Source organism: Tubulanus polymorphus, chromosome 5 (assembly GCF_964204645.1).
Source record: "Tubulanus polymorphus chromosome 5, tnTubPoly1.2, whole genome shotgun sequence".
Lineage (NCBI taxonomy): Eukaryota > Metazoa > Nemertea > Palaeonemertea > Tubulaniformes > Tubulanidae > Tubulanus > Tubulanus polymorphus.
In genome coordinates, this window is record NC_134029.1 from 3,842,527 (window position 1) to 3,859,739 (window position 17,213).

Below are 17,213 nucleotides of genomic sequence, written 5' to 3' on the forward strand. Positions count from 1 at the left end.
CCGGCGTATCAAAGGTAAAAGCTATTATCATATTGACGCAGTAATAAAGACGATGCTTGATTAGTCGTTATTCGTGGTCGGTTATTATACGTACGGTGTTAGTTTACGGTTTCAAATTAGGCGACAGATGAAGATGAAGTCACACTGTTGAACGGGACACGCTAAAGGTCATCACAACACGTCTACTCGTAATCAGCCAATTTAGGCAGTTGACACTCCCCTAGAACGTGCGCTAAATAGTTATCAAGTTCTTCCCAGATTTCAGAATAGATCTAGTAACGATCATGGGTGGTATTATGACCAGCGAGCTCCTTAAGCAAAAATGTATATCCTGTAATGGAATATTTAGCCGTTTTAGCCTTTCCTAAAATAGCAGGGGCCTGGGGTTGAGTTAATACAGATTTAGACGGTGCTAGAAGTCATGCGTTTGCGTGACCCGCTGCTGAAGACGACATGAAACCCCGTGTTGTGAGTGGATGAGAGCGGCGCGTTGATTGCGGATTGATTAACCGGTAAGGAAGTCAATTAGCGAGTTGTTATGTAATTAGCCTAAGAGATTTACAGGAGCCGCGGGCGGAAATTGACCCCATTCACGAGGTTACAGTAAATAAGCGTGAATCGGTGTCGGTCGCCAGTGAGCGATTGCGTGGTGTAAAGCAACAACATTACCGCTTTTCAAAAAACCCGAAGTCACGTTGTAATTTATAGCGCGTCAAAGCCCTAATTTCAATGAAATATCGGTATGTTGATAATCACGAGTGAATGGAATGAATGAATTTTAATTATCAATAGATATTGATCTTGGAATATGGATTGACCCTCTTATTCTTTTGATCGGTAGACTAAAATGTACCACACCTGCTGGCAGAGAAACAGGTGGTTTGATTTTGCAATCGGAAATCGAAGGAAAGAATATAAAGTTGCTCGATCGGTGGTCGAATTTTCAACGTTTAAATCGTACAAAAGTACACAATTGGAAATTTTGGTTCGGATTCATTGAAAATATCTTCCGAGCAGTCTGAACCGGCAAGCGGCTGATTGGGGTTAATTTTGTTGGATGTCTATTCTAATACATCGAGATTTTGGAAATAACTATACTGAAGGTTGAAGATCATTTTGTCCATTTTTATATTTTTCTCAGTAGGCCTACATAATTGATGTATAGGCCTCAACATGATGTAATTCACGAGTCTTCACAACCATTTTTTAAATTTTATCGCGATATTAGTTACACCTCGATGATGTCCCATCGTCCATCGTGTGTGCAGCTGACGCATATAAATATATATATATATATATATATATATATATATATATATATATATATATATATATATATATATATATATATATATATATATATATATATATATATATATATATATATATATATATATCCACTATATATATTTCCACTATCTAAAATAAATACTTCAAATATAAGCTACGGTAATAATTTCGCTCCATTGATTATCACTTCGGATCACTTTGCATCTGGTTCATGAGGTTGATTTGCTGCAGATAATTAGTTTTTTTCCAATATATCGTCCTTTCATTTTTTAGTTATAAGTGTAACCGAAGAACAGCTGGTTAAAATGGAGTAACAAAAAGCTATTCTTTCAAAAAATTCAGAATTCAGAGTTTTAGTTCAATTGTGTCTATGTCCCAGTTCCGTATTTCTGAATTTGATTTGACTAAAGGCTCAAAATGTTGAGAATAAGCTGATTTCACCTCGAAGCGAATTATCTCTCTCCCATAACAGCAGAATCGGTGTCATAGAATCAGATGCCTCCGATGTCAGACGCTAACCCAACAATAGATTAACGGATAAAGTGGAGAGTCATAATAGGGCTGCTGACCCTAACCCTAACCCTTTATCCTGAGATCTTGTGTAAGAGGGTATGGATTAAAGGGGAAGCATTTCATTCAACACCGGGTTCTTGGTTTTAGCGATAACATCACCCGCACAATGTTCACGCAAAGCTCGGTCCATCGCGAGAAATTTATGTGGCAATTGCAAGAATGCGGTTGCTGTCATAAACCAGGTTGTATACAAGGTCACGTGGCGGCGGTGTCATGATAAATCTTCACCGCGATGAAGATTCCTATCGATATAAACAGTTGTTATTGACCACTTTATTATGTTTTTCTTTTCCGAGAGAAAAACTACGGAAGCTTAGCAAGACCAGTATATACACCTGCCAGCACTCGACATCGATCATCCATTATTTGCAGTTATGAAAGAGATGAGTGTATTCGTGGTCATATTTCATATAAAAAAGAGTCCAGTCACTGAATTATTCATTTGACCAGGTGTTGTTTCCCCGCTTAATCGAGTAGTCTCGGCTGGTTTTCCTCAGTTGATTGCAAAGGTATAATATAAGTCTTCTATATAAACTCCGGGCAAGTATTCCTAAAGAGGACTTTTAGGGTGCAGTCGAGTCGTCGAATTGAATACCAACTGAAGCAACTTTTCGTAGTCGTTTTTTCTTATTGTGGGATTTCATTTTCAGCACGAATGAACAGTGTGTGGATCAAGATTATCATTGAAAAGGTCTCCTCTCACCTGGATTTGACGGGTGGTGATAGATAAATTCGAATGATTTGACTGCGGGAGTTTTAGATCTATCTCTATTCGACTGCATTGTACTAATCGGCCTTACCGCAATGGGGTACCCGCAGCTATCCCGTCCGATGGCGTGATGAGCAGTAGGTCGTCCGTTGTCATAATTTTGAACTGGATTTCTAGACTCCAATCCATATATTATCAAAGCAACCACCAAATATACAATACTTACATTCTTCTACTCGGATATCGGTATTGTTTTCTTAAATAATTGATTCATTTAAGAGAAAATTGTATTTAGATTTAATTGAAATGTAAAAGAAACCGAACGCGGCGGACGACCAACTTCCTACTATCAAGCCTGGTTGAACCATACGTGGAATCCTCGATTGCCACAGTAGCGCTGCGGGTACCCCATTAATCGGTTTGAAGGTCGAGTTGTTTCGCGAATATTCGGCGAGTAGTTTATCGAACAACACGTGTCCGGAACCGGAAATGCGTCATCCAAGGTAACTTCCCGCGGCTCCAGATGGCTTAGTGATGAATTTGGCGAAATCATAGCTAATGTTTGGTATGTTTCTGACAATAACTGCATTCCTGGAGAGCAAGTTGTCGGTGTTTCGGGGAGCATTTTTATTACCGCACGGCAATAAAACATGGCGTTTGATGCGGAATTTGTTGACACTGGAAGCCAGTTACCGGCGCTCTACAGAGCAACCTCAAACAAACGTGAATTTAAATAAATGTCATCCGGAAACAGATCTTCCCTCAATAATAAGTTTAAAACCCGGCGCTGTATGAAAAATTAAACGATTAAAAAACGAAATTCATTTATCAAGAATAAAAATCAAAAATTGAAAGACATTTCGGTCTCTCTCTCCCGTTCGGTCTTGAGAGAGTCCGAAACATTTTGTCTTTAAATTTTTGATTTTGATTATTCCTTGAAACATTTTCAATCTGTAAATCATTGATCTAGTCTCCACGACTGAGTGCGACTAGTCTCTACTGATAAGATTTTCCATTGCTTACATCTCGTGTACTCCGCTCGATTCGAGCACGAATACATATATTCGTGTAGATATAACTTGGTTTGCGAAAAGCTTTATATCTGAACTTGTATCGACGGAATTGTTTGACAGGTCTTATGATGTTCGAGAGTCACCAGCGATAATCATCGTTTACTGACACATATGACATCGGGTGAGTTCGACAGCGCGCGGTTCCCATCGCAAACATTTACACGTCAAGTCTTGCGCGTTTAAATCGAAACGTCTCGACTCAAATCGTCGTTGAGAAAGTAAACACGCGCAGAATCCAATTTAAATGTCTGTCGTTAGAGTTTAGTTGGTCGAATGTACAAGGAAGCGATGTGTATATATGTGTATATGCGAATAAATGAAGTGGCTTCACGTAATATATGGATTTAATTGCAAATCAATCGTCGTTTATGTGGGATTAGTAGCGGGTCGCTGAATACTGTAATTTGTTCGTCAATAAATGCGCTATGCTGTTATTTTCCTATTATTACCCCCCGACTAATCGGCTGCGGCCTAATCACTGGGTCTTAGCCAACACGGTGAAGCCTTTCGACGTTTGGCCGGCGCCATATTCTATGACGCACCTACATCCGTCTCAACACTCAAACGTATACATAATATATTATGCCAACAGGCATGATGACACAACAATAAGATTGCTTTTTATGTCCAACGAGCATTTTTTACCCAAATCTTTGACCAATATGGCACCGGTGTAAATGTTTGGTCCGGACCAGATTTGGCCCTACCAAAATCTTCGGTCCAGGCCCGTGCCAGATAGCGGTGTTCTGTTACTATGTAGCGGTGTTCTGTTACTATGTAGCGGTGTTCTGTTACTATGTAGCGGTGTTCTGTTACTTTGTAGCGGTGTTCTGTTACTATGTAGCGGTGTTCTGTTACTTCGTACCGGTGTTCTGTTACTTCGTACCGGTGTTCTGTTACTATGTAGCGGTGTTCTGTTACTATGTAGCGGTGTTCTGTTACTATGTAGCGGTGTTCTGTTACTATGTAGCGGTGTTCTGTTACTATGTAGCGGTGTTCTGTTACTATGTAGCGGTGTTCTACCGCTGTTTCGTAATCACATGTATTCATATCGCCTTCTTTGTCCTATGTAATTTTGTCATTGCTTGGGAGCAACCACATTTTGATTGAATTGAATTGTTAATTATCGAAAGTTACCGGGAATCTTGTAAATCTGAGTTTATCTCCGCGCGCGGTTTAATGGAATGGAAACCGCGTCCGCGGTATTTGTATCAATGAATAGTAAACGCGCGTATTAGTTTTTATTCGGGGGCGATAAAGCCTTAAAACCTTCCAGTACAATACGCCGCAAATCAATGATTGATTGTATAGAAATAGATTTCCTCCATATAAAACCACACCGCAAATTGTCGGTTTAGAAAAAAAGAAACAGAGAGCCGAATCGTCGCGGCCACGCCGGAGCTCGATGAGAGAGGAGTGAAAAAAATGCGTGTTCGATATTTCGTAGAACGAAACGAAAGCCGGAGTATAAGACATGATAACATTCGCGCGCCGCAATCAGACGGGATTGTACGGAAAAAAGTGTGCCTGGAATTTTGATGAAATCACGCTCGATGCAATTTCCTGGTGATTTTACTGCACATCGGGGTTGTATACGTCAGGTTGGTCAGCATCCAGCCGAACCAGTAACGAAAACCGATGTATCTTGAACAGTAACACACGAGCGTCCAGAGAGTCGTTTATTTCTGCGGTAACTCGGCCGCCGGGAATTCGAACGAACGATACACGATTCAAAGATCTATTCACGAGTCGTGGCTTCTGGAACAGTATTCGCCACCGTTCAATCGAATACCGTCCATAATATTATTCGGTATCATTTATTGTCATCGGTCTCGGTAAGAGTTTGATAAACGATGCTCATTAAGTACAATAGAATTATAAATGGTATCTACTTAAGATCGTGACGACTACATGACTATGCACAATACTACACATAGTATACACTTCCGTTTTAGAATAGATCATTAGATTCATTATTGATGCTGCGTATAATTGTGGCTGCGTATACTAATGACGTAACCGATTTCGTGGCGCTTTGTTTAAGGCGCCGATGTAGTAAATATCGATTGTCGCGTTGTGACTAGTTTGTTATTATCCGTTATTTATGTATATATAATCTATTTTCCCGCATCGCATTTTCTCGATTGCAAAAATAGCGTGATAGATATCTGCGACGCATTTTCCTGCGTGCGTCAACGCTTGGAAATTGTCGCTGAAATCAAAGATTTATTCGGATTGGTATTTTCCGTGCTTATGTTTATTTAAACGGATTTTGCAACAGTTGAAATTTGGAATTTCCATTTATCGAATCTAGAATTAAGATTTTGTCCATTTTCAATAGTTCTTCCTTGGAGTTATCATTTGACTAATGATAACTCAAAGGTACTCATAATAGAGTTGAATTTAAACTCGAACAGTAGTAGTTTTTTTTTACTAAGGTTTTCATTACAAATTCGGCAGAAAATCAGTCGGCCAATCACAAAGCGATTGTAAGGTCATCTTACAGTTTAACATCAAATTTAAATCAAGTGATTTGATAAAGATAAGTTGCAAAAAACATTTTCACACAGTAACTCGTTTTTCTGAAATGCTTTCTATTTATAAGGCAGACAATAGCAAAAACGTTTTGAGAATTTCTTAGATATTTAAGATAAAAACAATTATGAGATTTGAAGCCTTTTCAGGCGAATCGATGATCAAACGACACCTTGCCGGATTATATCAATGAAGCGACGATATGAAATCCGATGCAGAACGGAAAATAAATGAAACGACAGAAATGATTTATTTCACGTCGAAAATTCCCCTACCTTTCGATGAGTTGAAATTCTATTAAAGCGATGTATTATGCAGTAAGATCTTCGACGGCGTATCCTTGTTTTCTTTGCGAAAAAAAGTTTTCCAGCTTAATAGGAAATAATTGATAGCGATATAGCAATTGTAATTCCGAATAGAACAGCAGCTACTCCGCGTATCAGATCCCTTTCTCTCTCTCTCTCTTACTCTCTCTTACTAACACTATAACTGTTACTCTCCTTTCGCAGACGACTGGCGCACTAACAAAACGCGTTGAAATAATCAGCGCATTTCGATGGCAGTTTATCGCATTTTATCTCGGAGTTCACGCGTCATCCTTCCTTGTCGCAGCCGCTTTTATCTTTCCCTTCGCGTTAGAGAATAAAATAAATAAAACAAAATCGAGAGCGATTCCGTTATCACAGGAGCGAGATTTCCACGTGATTAGGGCTTAGGTAATTTTGTCGCTGGTAACTGATAACGACTAGTGTTATAGATTATTAACGAGACTTCACTCTTGAAACAGTACTACACATTTCGTGTTAAGTTTTTTTGGTTTGGCGCTCGTATTTCAGCTATGGATATCAACCACGCTGATCACCGGCGATTTTCGGCGCGTATGCTATTTTCTCGAAATCGAAAGTCGGAAAATGTGTCCAATATAGCGAAACGCCGTCAAAACACTAGCGCTTTAGAGTTCTAGAAAATACGATTCTTGGTCGATTCGATACAAGAAATCCGTCTCAGTGAAATTCTCTCTATGATGTTCGGATAATGAGAATATGGATTATTCGAAAACGTCCAAAGCGCCGATTATTATTTTCAGCGCTGTAAATATTTGATATTCCTGGTAGCGGTTTATGACGGTGAGGTTTATGTTGGGTGATCGTTTAACAACACTATGCGACAATATTCAACTCGAATGATCAATAATTGCTCGACGGGTTCAACTGCGGCGACCGTTTGCGGCTGTTGTACAGAAGTTTCCACGCGCATGTAACGGTTTACAACAAGCCGAATGATGACACTCTTACCCGTTGCGGTAAACTTGCAGCGATGCGACTGCGCTATTTGCGCTGACGCAACAGTTTCGCACGCTCGCGCTCTCTCGCAGACTGCGGTACTGTCTGTCACCTGGCAATAGAACTGGAAACTATGTCGCAACTCGGCGCTTCAACCAGGCGCATTCACAACGAGAGTTGTTCCTTTCAATTCACGTACAGATGATTCTTCGTTAAAAGAATTTTCTCCGATAAACTGTCTTCACATCATTTCATTTACCGAAACCATATTATAGCTATGCTAAAAACTTGAAAGCAATTATTTGTGAATACCAGCAATAAAGTAATAAGTATAATATGATGAGTTATATCTTGAAATAGATGATAATCAGCTGATGTCATTGATAATTTTACTTCTATCGTTTCTAGGGCTGCTTTCTTGTACAAGCTAACTGTCGCCTCGATACGGTCCTTCATTTAACATTATTACATTTTTAATAGACATCGTAAAACTTAGGTTAGAGTATTTATCTAATTAATTCATTCATTAATTCTGTAAAAATTTTACATGAAAATAAATCATATCACATCATGTACTTCGTTTCTATCTTCATCCATCCAATTCACAATGTTAACGGAGAAAAAATCAAAAAATGCGAAATGGCGCATGAATAGTTGGCTAAAAGGCTTATTCAACGGTATAAAAAATGAATGATAAATTATATACCCTGATGGCGCCATCAACTGGTATATATATATATATATATATATATATATATATATATATATATATATATATATATATATATATATATATATATATATATATATATATATATATATATATATATATATATATATATATATATATCGTTTATTCCAAGTATTCGTGAATATTTCAACTGGTACTCGATGATATTTACACACCCTCTCAAAGTAATCATTATGGCGTCGGCAATATTCCTAAAAATTGGTAAACACGTCGCTAAATCTATTCACAGCTGTCTGTTATACTGCGAAATCTAGGGTTTTTTATTTTGTACGAAATCGATTTCGCAAAATGCAATTAATTCATTTCAGTTTTATAGTTTAGTTTATTCGATGTATGAAAAGCGAATGAGCGCATAAGATTGTCGCGATTTGAAGATTATTTATGGATGAATCCCCGAATTTTATTCCAAATGTTAGTGCCTCTTAACTATCGACAAAGTTGATTTTGACCCCGAAATAAAAAGTTGAGTATATGGAATAAATTTTCCTGCCATGTTTATGGTTTAACATTGTCAAGGATAATGCGGACCTAAACAGAACTGAGACTCGTTCATAACTGGAAATCTAGTTGTCATCGTAGATTTCCGCTCAATCACGTGAAAAGTCGACCGATTTGTTTTACAACTTAAAATTTCCGTTTCGCAACGTTCGAATTCGACGTAAAACAAATCGGGTTTAAATCTCACGCGTCATTTTCGTATCCGATCGATTTTTGAGAATTGCCGATTAGTCAAGAGTCGTTTGTTTACTTTCGAATCGTCGAAATAACAGTGTGATGAATGTATTTGCGCCGGAGCTGTATTCCAACCAGTGATTATTCGACTCGTCTTTATTTTTCTTAAACATTTTTTACAGGCTATAAAGAAACTCATCTCAAACGTCGAGAACCGAAAATGGAAAGATTTAATATCGAAAACGACTCCAACTGTAAGTTTAAAAGCGACCGGTAATTTGTCATCGCTAACCAATCCCGAACTTCTTTAATCTTCACGAAAAAATCAGCAAATTTGTGATTATATATTTGTTTTGTGTGTGTTTTGATAGCTTCCCGAGTTGAATTTACTATTTGAACTGTCGGTTCACCAGGACACGGTAGTAGCCACCGGATGTTGCGATGCTCTTGTGTATTTAGTTCGTAAAGGCGAAGCAGAATTTAAATATATACTTCATCAACTGTTGAACGTGGCTCCCAGTGCGAGGTAATGTCTTCAGTGAAATATTTACCTGTGTAATGTAACAGGCTTCCCTTCATGACGTAATATATTTTATACATGGCCACAAGTACCCTATAGGAAAAGCTCTAGCCACCATTCTAGCTACCGTTCCATTGCGCGACGTTCTCGTATAGCAAACTGTAGTACCCGAAAAGTTCAGGGCTCGATTTCATAGACTTTGTCGTAAAATTCCCAGCAAATTTGTATTATTTTCCTCCATTTGATTAACTGTAAAATGCTTGCTCATATTTGAGATATCTAAATCGCTTACTTAACTAGGAACCGAAGAAAATGTAATAAGCTTCATATAATGCAGATTTAACGAAAATGAATTGATTTACGTTGCAGCGGTATCAATGACGTCAGGGGAACTGTCCCGCTAAGTCGCGGTAATGAAGGTGTTAAGGACGTTATAGATACCTGTTGAATACTGAAACACACCTAATACGGGAGTTTATCGTCGTAAGAGCGATTGCGAAGCGTAAAATATGTTTTAGGTCGACGGATGGGAATGCCAATTACCCAAAAGCTTTCATGTCCGTGACCCCTCCTACGTTATTTCAATTTTCTATGCTCTGACCAAGGACGTATAATTCCAGAAACCAGTCCGTTATAGAATCAATGATATTTCAGTAATTTTCCTTTTTTATTTAGCTCAGAAATTCTACCTATAAATGATTACTTGTAAAAACCTAAGTTTTACGATGTCTATTAACGTGTTGAGATCATATTTACCAGTTTATTTCAAACCTGCGATTGAAAGTTGGCAGGTTTTAATGGCGTACATCCGATTTCAATTCATTCGTATTCGATTTCGTAGGAAACCATTGTGGAATGATTAGTTCAGAAGGTGCACCGTAAACCTCAACGTTTTTACTTACTATACTTAACTAAACCACTTAGCGAAATTCACCGATAAAAATTTTTGCATTTAAATTTTTAGAAATGGTTGTGGCATCGTGAAAGCAGTGTCCGAGCTTATTCAACTCGAGGCTGAACTGTTACTGAAAGAACGTGGCCGATATCAATGCCCATATGGTATTAGGTAAATATTAAAGCCCTTTTCGCTCTTCGATATTGTTCAAGATTCGAATTGATTTCATCGTCGCCGATAAATCGCCGCCTTTTCCGCTGAATTTCTAGGTCCAATCCGCATCCGTTCGTTACGTTGCTCTCAAATCGGCCGGATATTTGGCCGACTATGCATCAGCAGTTTCATACATTCACACGCCCGAGCAGGTAATCTATCATTAATCGGCGTTGTAGAAAGTTTATTTAGTTTTATTTTATAAAAATGTAAACACTTCTTGAAGAGAATATTTCGAAATAAATCATTGCGACTGATGGTCAGACAGGCTCCAGTTCGACAGTAGTGAGTAAGAGTTAACTCTGAGTTAAAATGTTTTCAAAGTTCATTTTCAAACGTTGACCAGTCAAATCATAATTCAGAACTGCGGAACTGGGTTCCTGATTAAAAATCAGTCGAGTGTGCAAAAACATCAAAAGCTTTCGATGAATATTTGAAATTTTAATCACAGAATTTTATCTTAGTTATCACGACACGGCATCGCTCTCCGTGATAATTCCCTGATTTAAGACTTAGTTAAACATTTTCTAAATCGTCTGCTCTCACGTGCGTTATGTTTAATTTTTTGATTAGCTGCGCAGCTGCTTCGTTGGTTGTTGACGTCATTGAGCCGTTCTTGAAATACGTTCTTCTCGATCCGACGGCTAAAAACGTACAAGCCAAAATCTCGCTGCATCAACTGTGTCTGCAGATGATCCAGACGCGACACACCGAATTGAAAACTAGATGGAAAAAACTGCTCACAACAGCAATTATCCCTGCATTGCCGGTAAATTGGTGGGTGGCGCAGGCGAATGGCTCTGGTTTCGAACCCCGTACATTACCGTATCGTCCCCGGAAAAGACACTTATCCTTATTGTCTTTCTCCGCCCAGGAGCAAATGGGTAACTGGCCTGATAGACGACTTCTGAGCGCGCTTGATAGCAGCTCTCTTGTTACATGAGATATGGTTGATTCAGTTAGAGAGTTAAATAGGTTGGGGGTTATTATACCAGAAAATAAAAAACGGAACGCATTCAAAATGCGTTTGAATAGAGATCTTGCGCTCTGCCGATAATTATTACTTTATTGTGAAATTATATTCATACCGTCAACAGTATGCTAGTTATCATAACTTGAAAATTGAAGAGCCGTTGAACAAACATCACGAAATCTGTTGAATTGTGTCGATGTTTTTGCTAAATGATTGATAGTAATTGCTGGTACGGAATTCACTGTATTTTTGTCATTATTTTAAGATTGAAGATAGCGCCGGATTCGGATTGACCGTTTCGTTTCTACAGCTCTTATGCTCGGCTGCTGTTCGCGATAACGACGACGAGGCTTTCGCCGAATTCGTTTCGTTTCAACTGATTTTGCTCGTGCCGGAAATGATCAGAAAAGGTCTCGATATTGGCTACAGTCTCGATAACCTGATCTCGTGCAAGGAAACATTACCCGAGGTTCGTATTCGAGATGTTATTGAAAATATAAAGATAATTTATTCGTTAATTTTATCACGGTCTATAAATCATAACTAACGTATGATTATGAAACGATATTGAAAGATACTTTATTGTTTTCGAGATCCGAGGTTAGAATGAATTTCTTTTTCAGACGCTGTCTAGGCCGGATGTTGTTGCGTTGCTAGCCGAGCTCATTACGTCAGTTCCGGCGTCTCATCACGTCATAAAAATTCTACAATTAGGTAACAAATTACAAGCTTCATCTCGCCATGGACGTCCAAACTAGTTTATACGTCCATGATCTCGCAAAGCGAACTGGTCAGAGTTTCCTATGTTCATCATGAGTTCAAGGATCTAGTCATTTTGTATATTATGTATGTCATGTATGCCTATATGTAAAATGACTATTTTTCAGCTAAACTGATAATTAATGACGCGTCTAGTGAAACACTTGTTCCCGAAGTTATCGGAATGTTAGCCATGCCATTACTTCGTGCGGTTACCAATAACTCCTCGAATCCCGACAAACCGGTGCAAGTTCACGCCGTAGATCTGCTGAAAGGTATTCAACAACGAACGCGCCGTCGAGCCAACGTTTACCGCACTACCATGGTAATTACCTATCATTGACAGCCGATATACCCCGCCGTCCCTGGGGTATTTTTCTCAATTTGAAAATCCGTGAAAATCAATGCTGTCGCGTCGATCGTCTCACGATTTTCTTTGGTTCGTGGTTTTATTGGCTTACCTTGAATTCCCAACTCTATCAGCAATTTACCTGAAATATACCCGCTGATATATACTAATATGTGTGTTCTTCGAATGTATAAAACGCATACCAGGAAAATCTACTATATATCTATTGCGCGGTTTACCTTAGTGTATTCATATTGTTTCTTTTTAAATCAATTCGGGATATTTCAACTGGTTCATTACGATTTTCATATCGTCTGCGTCGAGAGAGTGATTGATTATATCGATTTATCAATTTTTTCCTTGTAGCGGCTGCAAACCGACGACGAAGGAGGGTATATTCGACCCGAAGGCCACGTGTTTTCATACACTGCCAGTCTGGCCGAGCATTTCCACTACGAACCGAAATCCATCATGCAATGGTTGAATAGCGTCTTAACTTCTTTAAACGAACGAAAATCGACAGTTTCGAGCGCGGTAGCGAATCTAATCGTGGCGATTTTCCTAACGACTAACGATCAGCTCGTTCAAAAATTGTGTCTCGATATTTTCCCGGTTATCGGAAAGATTGATCCGGCGAAGGCAAGTCGTATCCATCGAAGACATTTCATTTCAAACAACGTTTTTTAAAATGCTGCCGTCAGAGAAGGCTGTTACGTTTTGTTATTGTTTATAAACAATCTTATTGATAATATTGTAGCTAGATCAATCAAGTTATTCTCCGTATTTGTACAATATAGATTATTCTATTACTATATCGTCTTTCTGCAGAGGTTTCAGCGATGTTTTAGTTCAATTATCTTATCGAGTATTTTTGTTTAGTCCATGTACTTATATTCGATTTTTTTTCAGGGTTTCGATTTTCTGCCAGTCCTACTGTATATGCTGAAAATAGAATGTTGCGAAAGCACGAAATACACTATTTTGACGACCATTCCTTTGTTAGCGTCAAACAAGGTATTTCATATTTAAACGCATGCAAATTTTATGCAAGTCGCCATATGTTGAATAAATGAAGATTGTCACTTGTCATATTTTTGCGTCACTTATCAGTTCAGCCACCTGCTCAATTGATGCTCAATAAATATTTTACTAACATATTCAACGAAAATTAGCATACAGGAGATAACTTTACTGGGGCCGGTACCAATAGTCGGGACTTAAGTTGTTAGATAGGTTTGAGTACTGAGATGGTCTAAGGAAACTGCCCCTGGACGATTGAATGCTGTTCCGCCGCCGTGTGAACTGAAAGATTCTTCATGCGTTATTTCTTTTCAGATAAATGTTGGACCGATTCTAAAAGTGCTCCATACATTCAGCGCACAGCCCACTTTGCGACCATTGACAATTCGGTTGTTCACAATATTGTGGCAAAAACAGGAGCGATGTTATCCACAGTTGTTGAAATTGATAGTCGACGACGATAGTGCAGTAGCGCGTCACAGTGACTGGAATGAACTGATGATCGCCAAGGCGACTTCGATTAGACTGATGTGTCGAACAAAGTAATTTGCACGTGTTTTTTTTTTAAAGCCCAACGCACACGATGCAGGGAAACGAGCGTTAGACTTTAATAAGCGTGTAAAAATTGTAAATATTTTGTCTTATTTATTTCTTTTTGGCTCCATTGAGTAATACTTGTTTTATGAATTAATCGCGGTGTGAAAATAGACGAACAAGAAGCGATCACCTAATGTTCGAAATTGATGTTGAAATATTTTTCAACATCGTATCCATAGCCTTGTTCCAAGAATTGACTCGAAAGCTAAGCTAGTTCAGTCCTCACAGGGCTGGGCCCAGAAGACCCTACTCAACATTGGAAATGAACTAATCGTAACCCGGAGATAAAGTGAACTCTAAACCCGGAACTGTGGAACCGGGCTAACATGTTTATGAAATTCTTCTTTACAAACCGTTTGTTTGATGCCTTGTTAAATTCAAGGTCGAGGTAATTTATTTGCCGTTAAGGGCTCGGTTGTTAGACAAGCGGCGATCACTTAATCCACATATTATTCCTTCGCATCTTGTGTCGAATCAGAAAAAATGTATCCATCATCTGTCGACTGCGGGTGAACGAGCGTAAATTGTTTCAGTTGAATATTGATGAATATTCTGAACTGTGTGCAGACGCGTTTTCGCTGCGTGTGGTCGAGCAATTTCAAGAATGAATTCATCCATTAATCGACTCTTAATCGTTAAAGTGAAGAGAAATTCGTATAAAATATGTATGCAACGTTCGCGTGTTTTTTTCCACTTGTCTGCGTATCTATAAATAGTGATGAACCCTTCGTACGGGTGCAGAGAATTTCAAATACTTCCTTGGAAAACTTTTTTTTTGTCATAGATCCATCTTTCGTTTCTATATTCGTATATGCTATACAGTAATCCTCGCCTTACTCTGAAATTCAACAAAATCGAACAAAAACGAAATATTTTTTTGACTTTCCGATTCTTAACTGGGGTCAGTTAGCCGGTCCCAGATATGCGAGGTTTACTCTATGTTCTTTACTTGTACAGTGTATATATTACTGAGGGTATTGTTAATGCAGTGGGTTGATAATTGTTTTGTTACTGCTGAAAAGAGTTTTTGTCAAATGTATATCATATTTTTAGGCCGCACCAACTAGGGGGAGATTTGTTGGCGCCATTGTCTAAGATCCTTAATGAATGTAATGATGATACTGGGTCGATTGCTACTGCTGTCGCTTTGGACGCTCTGTGTGCCTTGATCGAATCGGAGGTGCGTATTTGTGTTTGACACAGTTAAATGCTAACAGGAAATACTAATCAAATTTGCTCTCGTTAATAGTCCGATTAATTGATAATGAATCAGATGGTTATTAATTTCCGTTCAGGTGCGTTTGTTGTTTGTAAACACATCTGTCAGACCAGAATAGTTCGTGTGTACATGACTGTTTCATAGATGGCGCGTGGTGTCACCCACCCATTGTCACCCGCTCGCGACAACGACACAATATTTAACTGGCGTAAATCATTGTCCACTCAGTATTCCCATATGGTCTAGTGGTTAGGATTCCTGGCTTTCACCCAGGCGGCCCGGGTTCGATTCCCGGTGTGGGAACTATACTTTTGCTTCATGGTATAAATAAAATACGTATCTTTTGCAGGTTGTTGACTTGAAAACCGCTTGGACGGTTCTCGCTGCTAAATTATCTGAGGATTCCAGGTCAGTCCAATAGGTCGTTTTTCCTCGAGACAATTTCGAGACATTTTCCCTTCGTGGAATATTTCCAACTTAGTCGATCATACGTGTATTTAACATATTTCATCATTTATTTTCAAGGCCTCTCGTGATCAGCAAAATATGTAACCTGTTTTCACAAGCAGCCATCGCTGAGGAGGAATCTGAGGAAGTAAGATAATACACCGTGAAATACCCTGAAAAATAATTTACAAATTAAAAACATTTTCAATATTTCGAATCTTGTTTTGCAGGCTGCAGAGTTTCAGAAGGGTATTGTAAATCAGTTGTGGGTTTTGAGTCGGAGCGAAAATGATTTAATTTCTAGAGCTGCTTACCGCGCGTTGTCGAATTTCAAAGCGGAGGCATTTACATTATCACATATGTCATCTGAGGTAAAGCATTTTTGAGAAATTCCCTAACGTTCGAAATTTGTCGGCTTGATTGCGATTCCTGCGGTTTAATGCGTTTTAATTGATTCTATGGATTAGCTGCAAGAAGAATTCAAACCTCCTTCTCGAGGTGACGACGATGACAACGAAGCGGAAATGACGCACAACGAAATGCCAGTTCCGGGGGCCTGTTTCGTCAAAATGGTTGATAAAATGAGACCCGATGTCCGTAAAGGTAAAATAGTGCAATACGCGGCTGTAAAGTGTGCTGTCAAACTCGCCTTAGTCGCCATAGCTCTGGTACGATCATTATGTCGATGGCTTCTAATGATGACTTAGTCAAATTTACTTTGACTCAAAGTAATGACGAATTGAATAATGTGATGACTTATATATCTGATGATTTGATAAAAGAGTTCGACCACATTTGCGTGCGTCATAGATCCTACTTAAAGAAAAATGATTTTTTTTTTCATTGAAGCAAAAGATTGGTATTCGTACGCACTAATCTTTGATCGTAAACGAAAATAGCCTCATCCGTAGGATGTAGGAATTAAACTATATACGTCAGCAACTATTATTGTCTGCCGTATAAAACCGCACACGTGTCGACTTAATAAAGATCACCGTGACTCAAAGATTGATGTATTTTCATCTCGTTAGTCTCTTCTCGCTTCGTGTTGTTTAGTTTGATAAATGTTCGTGACATTGAATCCGTTTTTCGTCAGATTATTACGCCGGTTTCGTGTCAAGGTTAGCGGAAGCGGAAGTGTCGAGTTTACCGCGTGGTATACATCATTCATCGGTTCACGGACGCCGTATCGGCTCAGGCAATGCGGACGCGAAAGCGCTGGCTGAAATACCAGCCACTATTCAACAAACGTACGAACAAAATAAGAACCCAGCTCTACGACCATCACTAGCCGGTAATGAGCATGTAGTTGCAGTTATTGCGCTCAATTAATCA

At 38.8% G+C, this 17,213-nt stretch overlaps 1 protein-coding gene and 1 non-coding gene across 2 annotated transcripts in view; both read left to right on the forward strand.

The window, feature by feature from the left end:
• Positions 1-17,213, forward strand: part of LOC141905372 (focadhesin-like) — a 107,340-nt gene that overhangs the window by 56,994 nt on the left and 33,133 nt on the right. The window contains exons 3-19 of the mRNA XM_074794216.1: positions 9,069-9,140; positions 9,258-9,412; positions 10,371-10,472; positions 10,571-10,666; positions 11,088-11,283; positions 11,753-11,956; positions 12,111-12,201; positions 12,375-12,571; positions 12,962-13,234; positions 13,505-13,609; positions 13,931-14,157; positions 15,266-15,392; positions 15,781-15,839; positions 15,957-16,026; positions 16,109-16,249; positions 16,346-16,481; positions 16,975-17,172. Coding sequence (XP_074650317.1) covers positions 9,069-9,140; positions 9,258-9,412; positions 10,371-10,472; positions 10,571-10,666; positions 11,088-11,283; positions 11,753-11,956; positions 12,111-12,201; positions 12,375-12,571; positions 12,962-13,234; positions 13,505-13,609; positions 13,931-14,157; positions 15,266-15,392; positions 15,781-15,839; positions 15,957-16,026; positions 16,109-16,249; positions 16,346-16,481; positions 16,975-17,172 — 2,449 coding nt within the window. The remainder of the gene's footprint in view (positions 1-9,068; positions 9,141-9,257; positions 9,413-10,370; positions 10,473-10,570; positions 10,667-11,087; positions 11,284-11,752; positions 11,957-12,110; positions 12,202-12,374; positions 12,572-12,961; positions 13,235-13,504; positions 13,610-13,930; positions 14,158-15,265; positions 15,393-15,780; positions 15,840-15,956; positions 16,027-16,108; positions 16,250-16,345; positions 16,482-16,974; positions 17,173-17,213) is intronic.
• Positions 15,663-15,734, forward strand: Trnae-uuc (transfer RNA glutamic acid (anticodon UUC)). Its single transcript has one exon. It is a non-coding gene; the product is annotated as a tRNA-Glu (tRNA).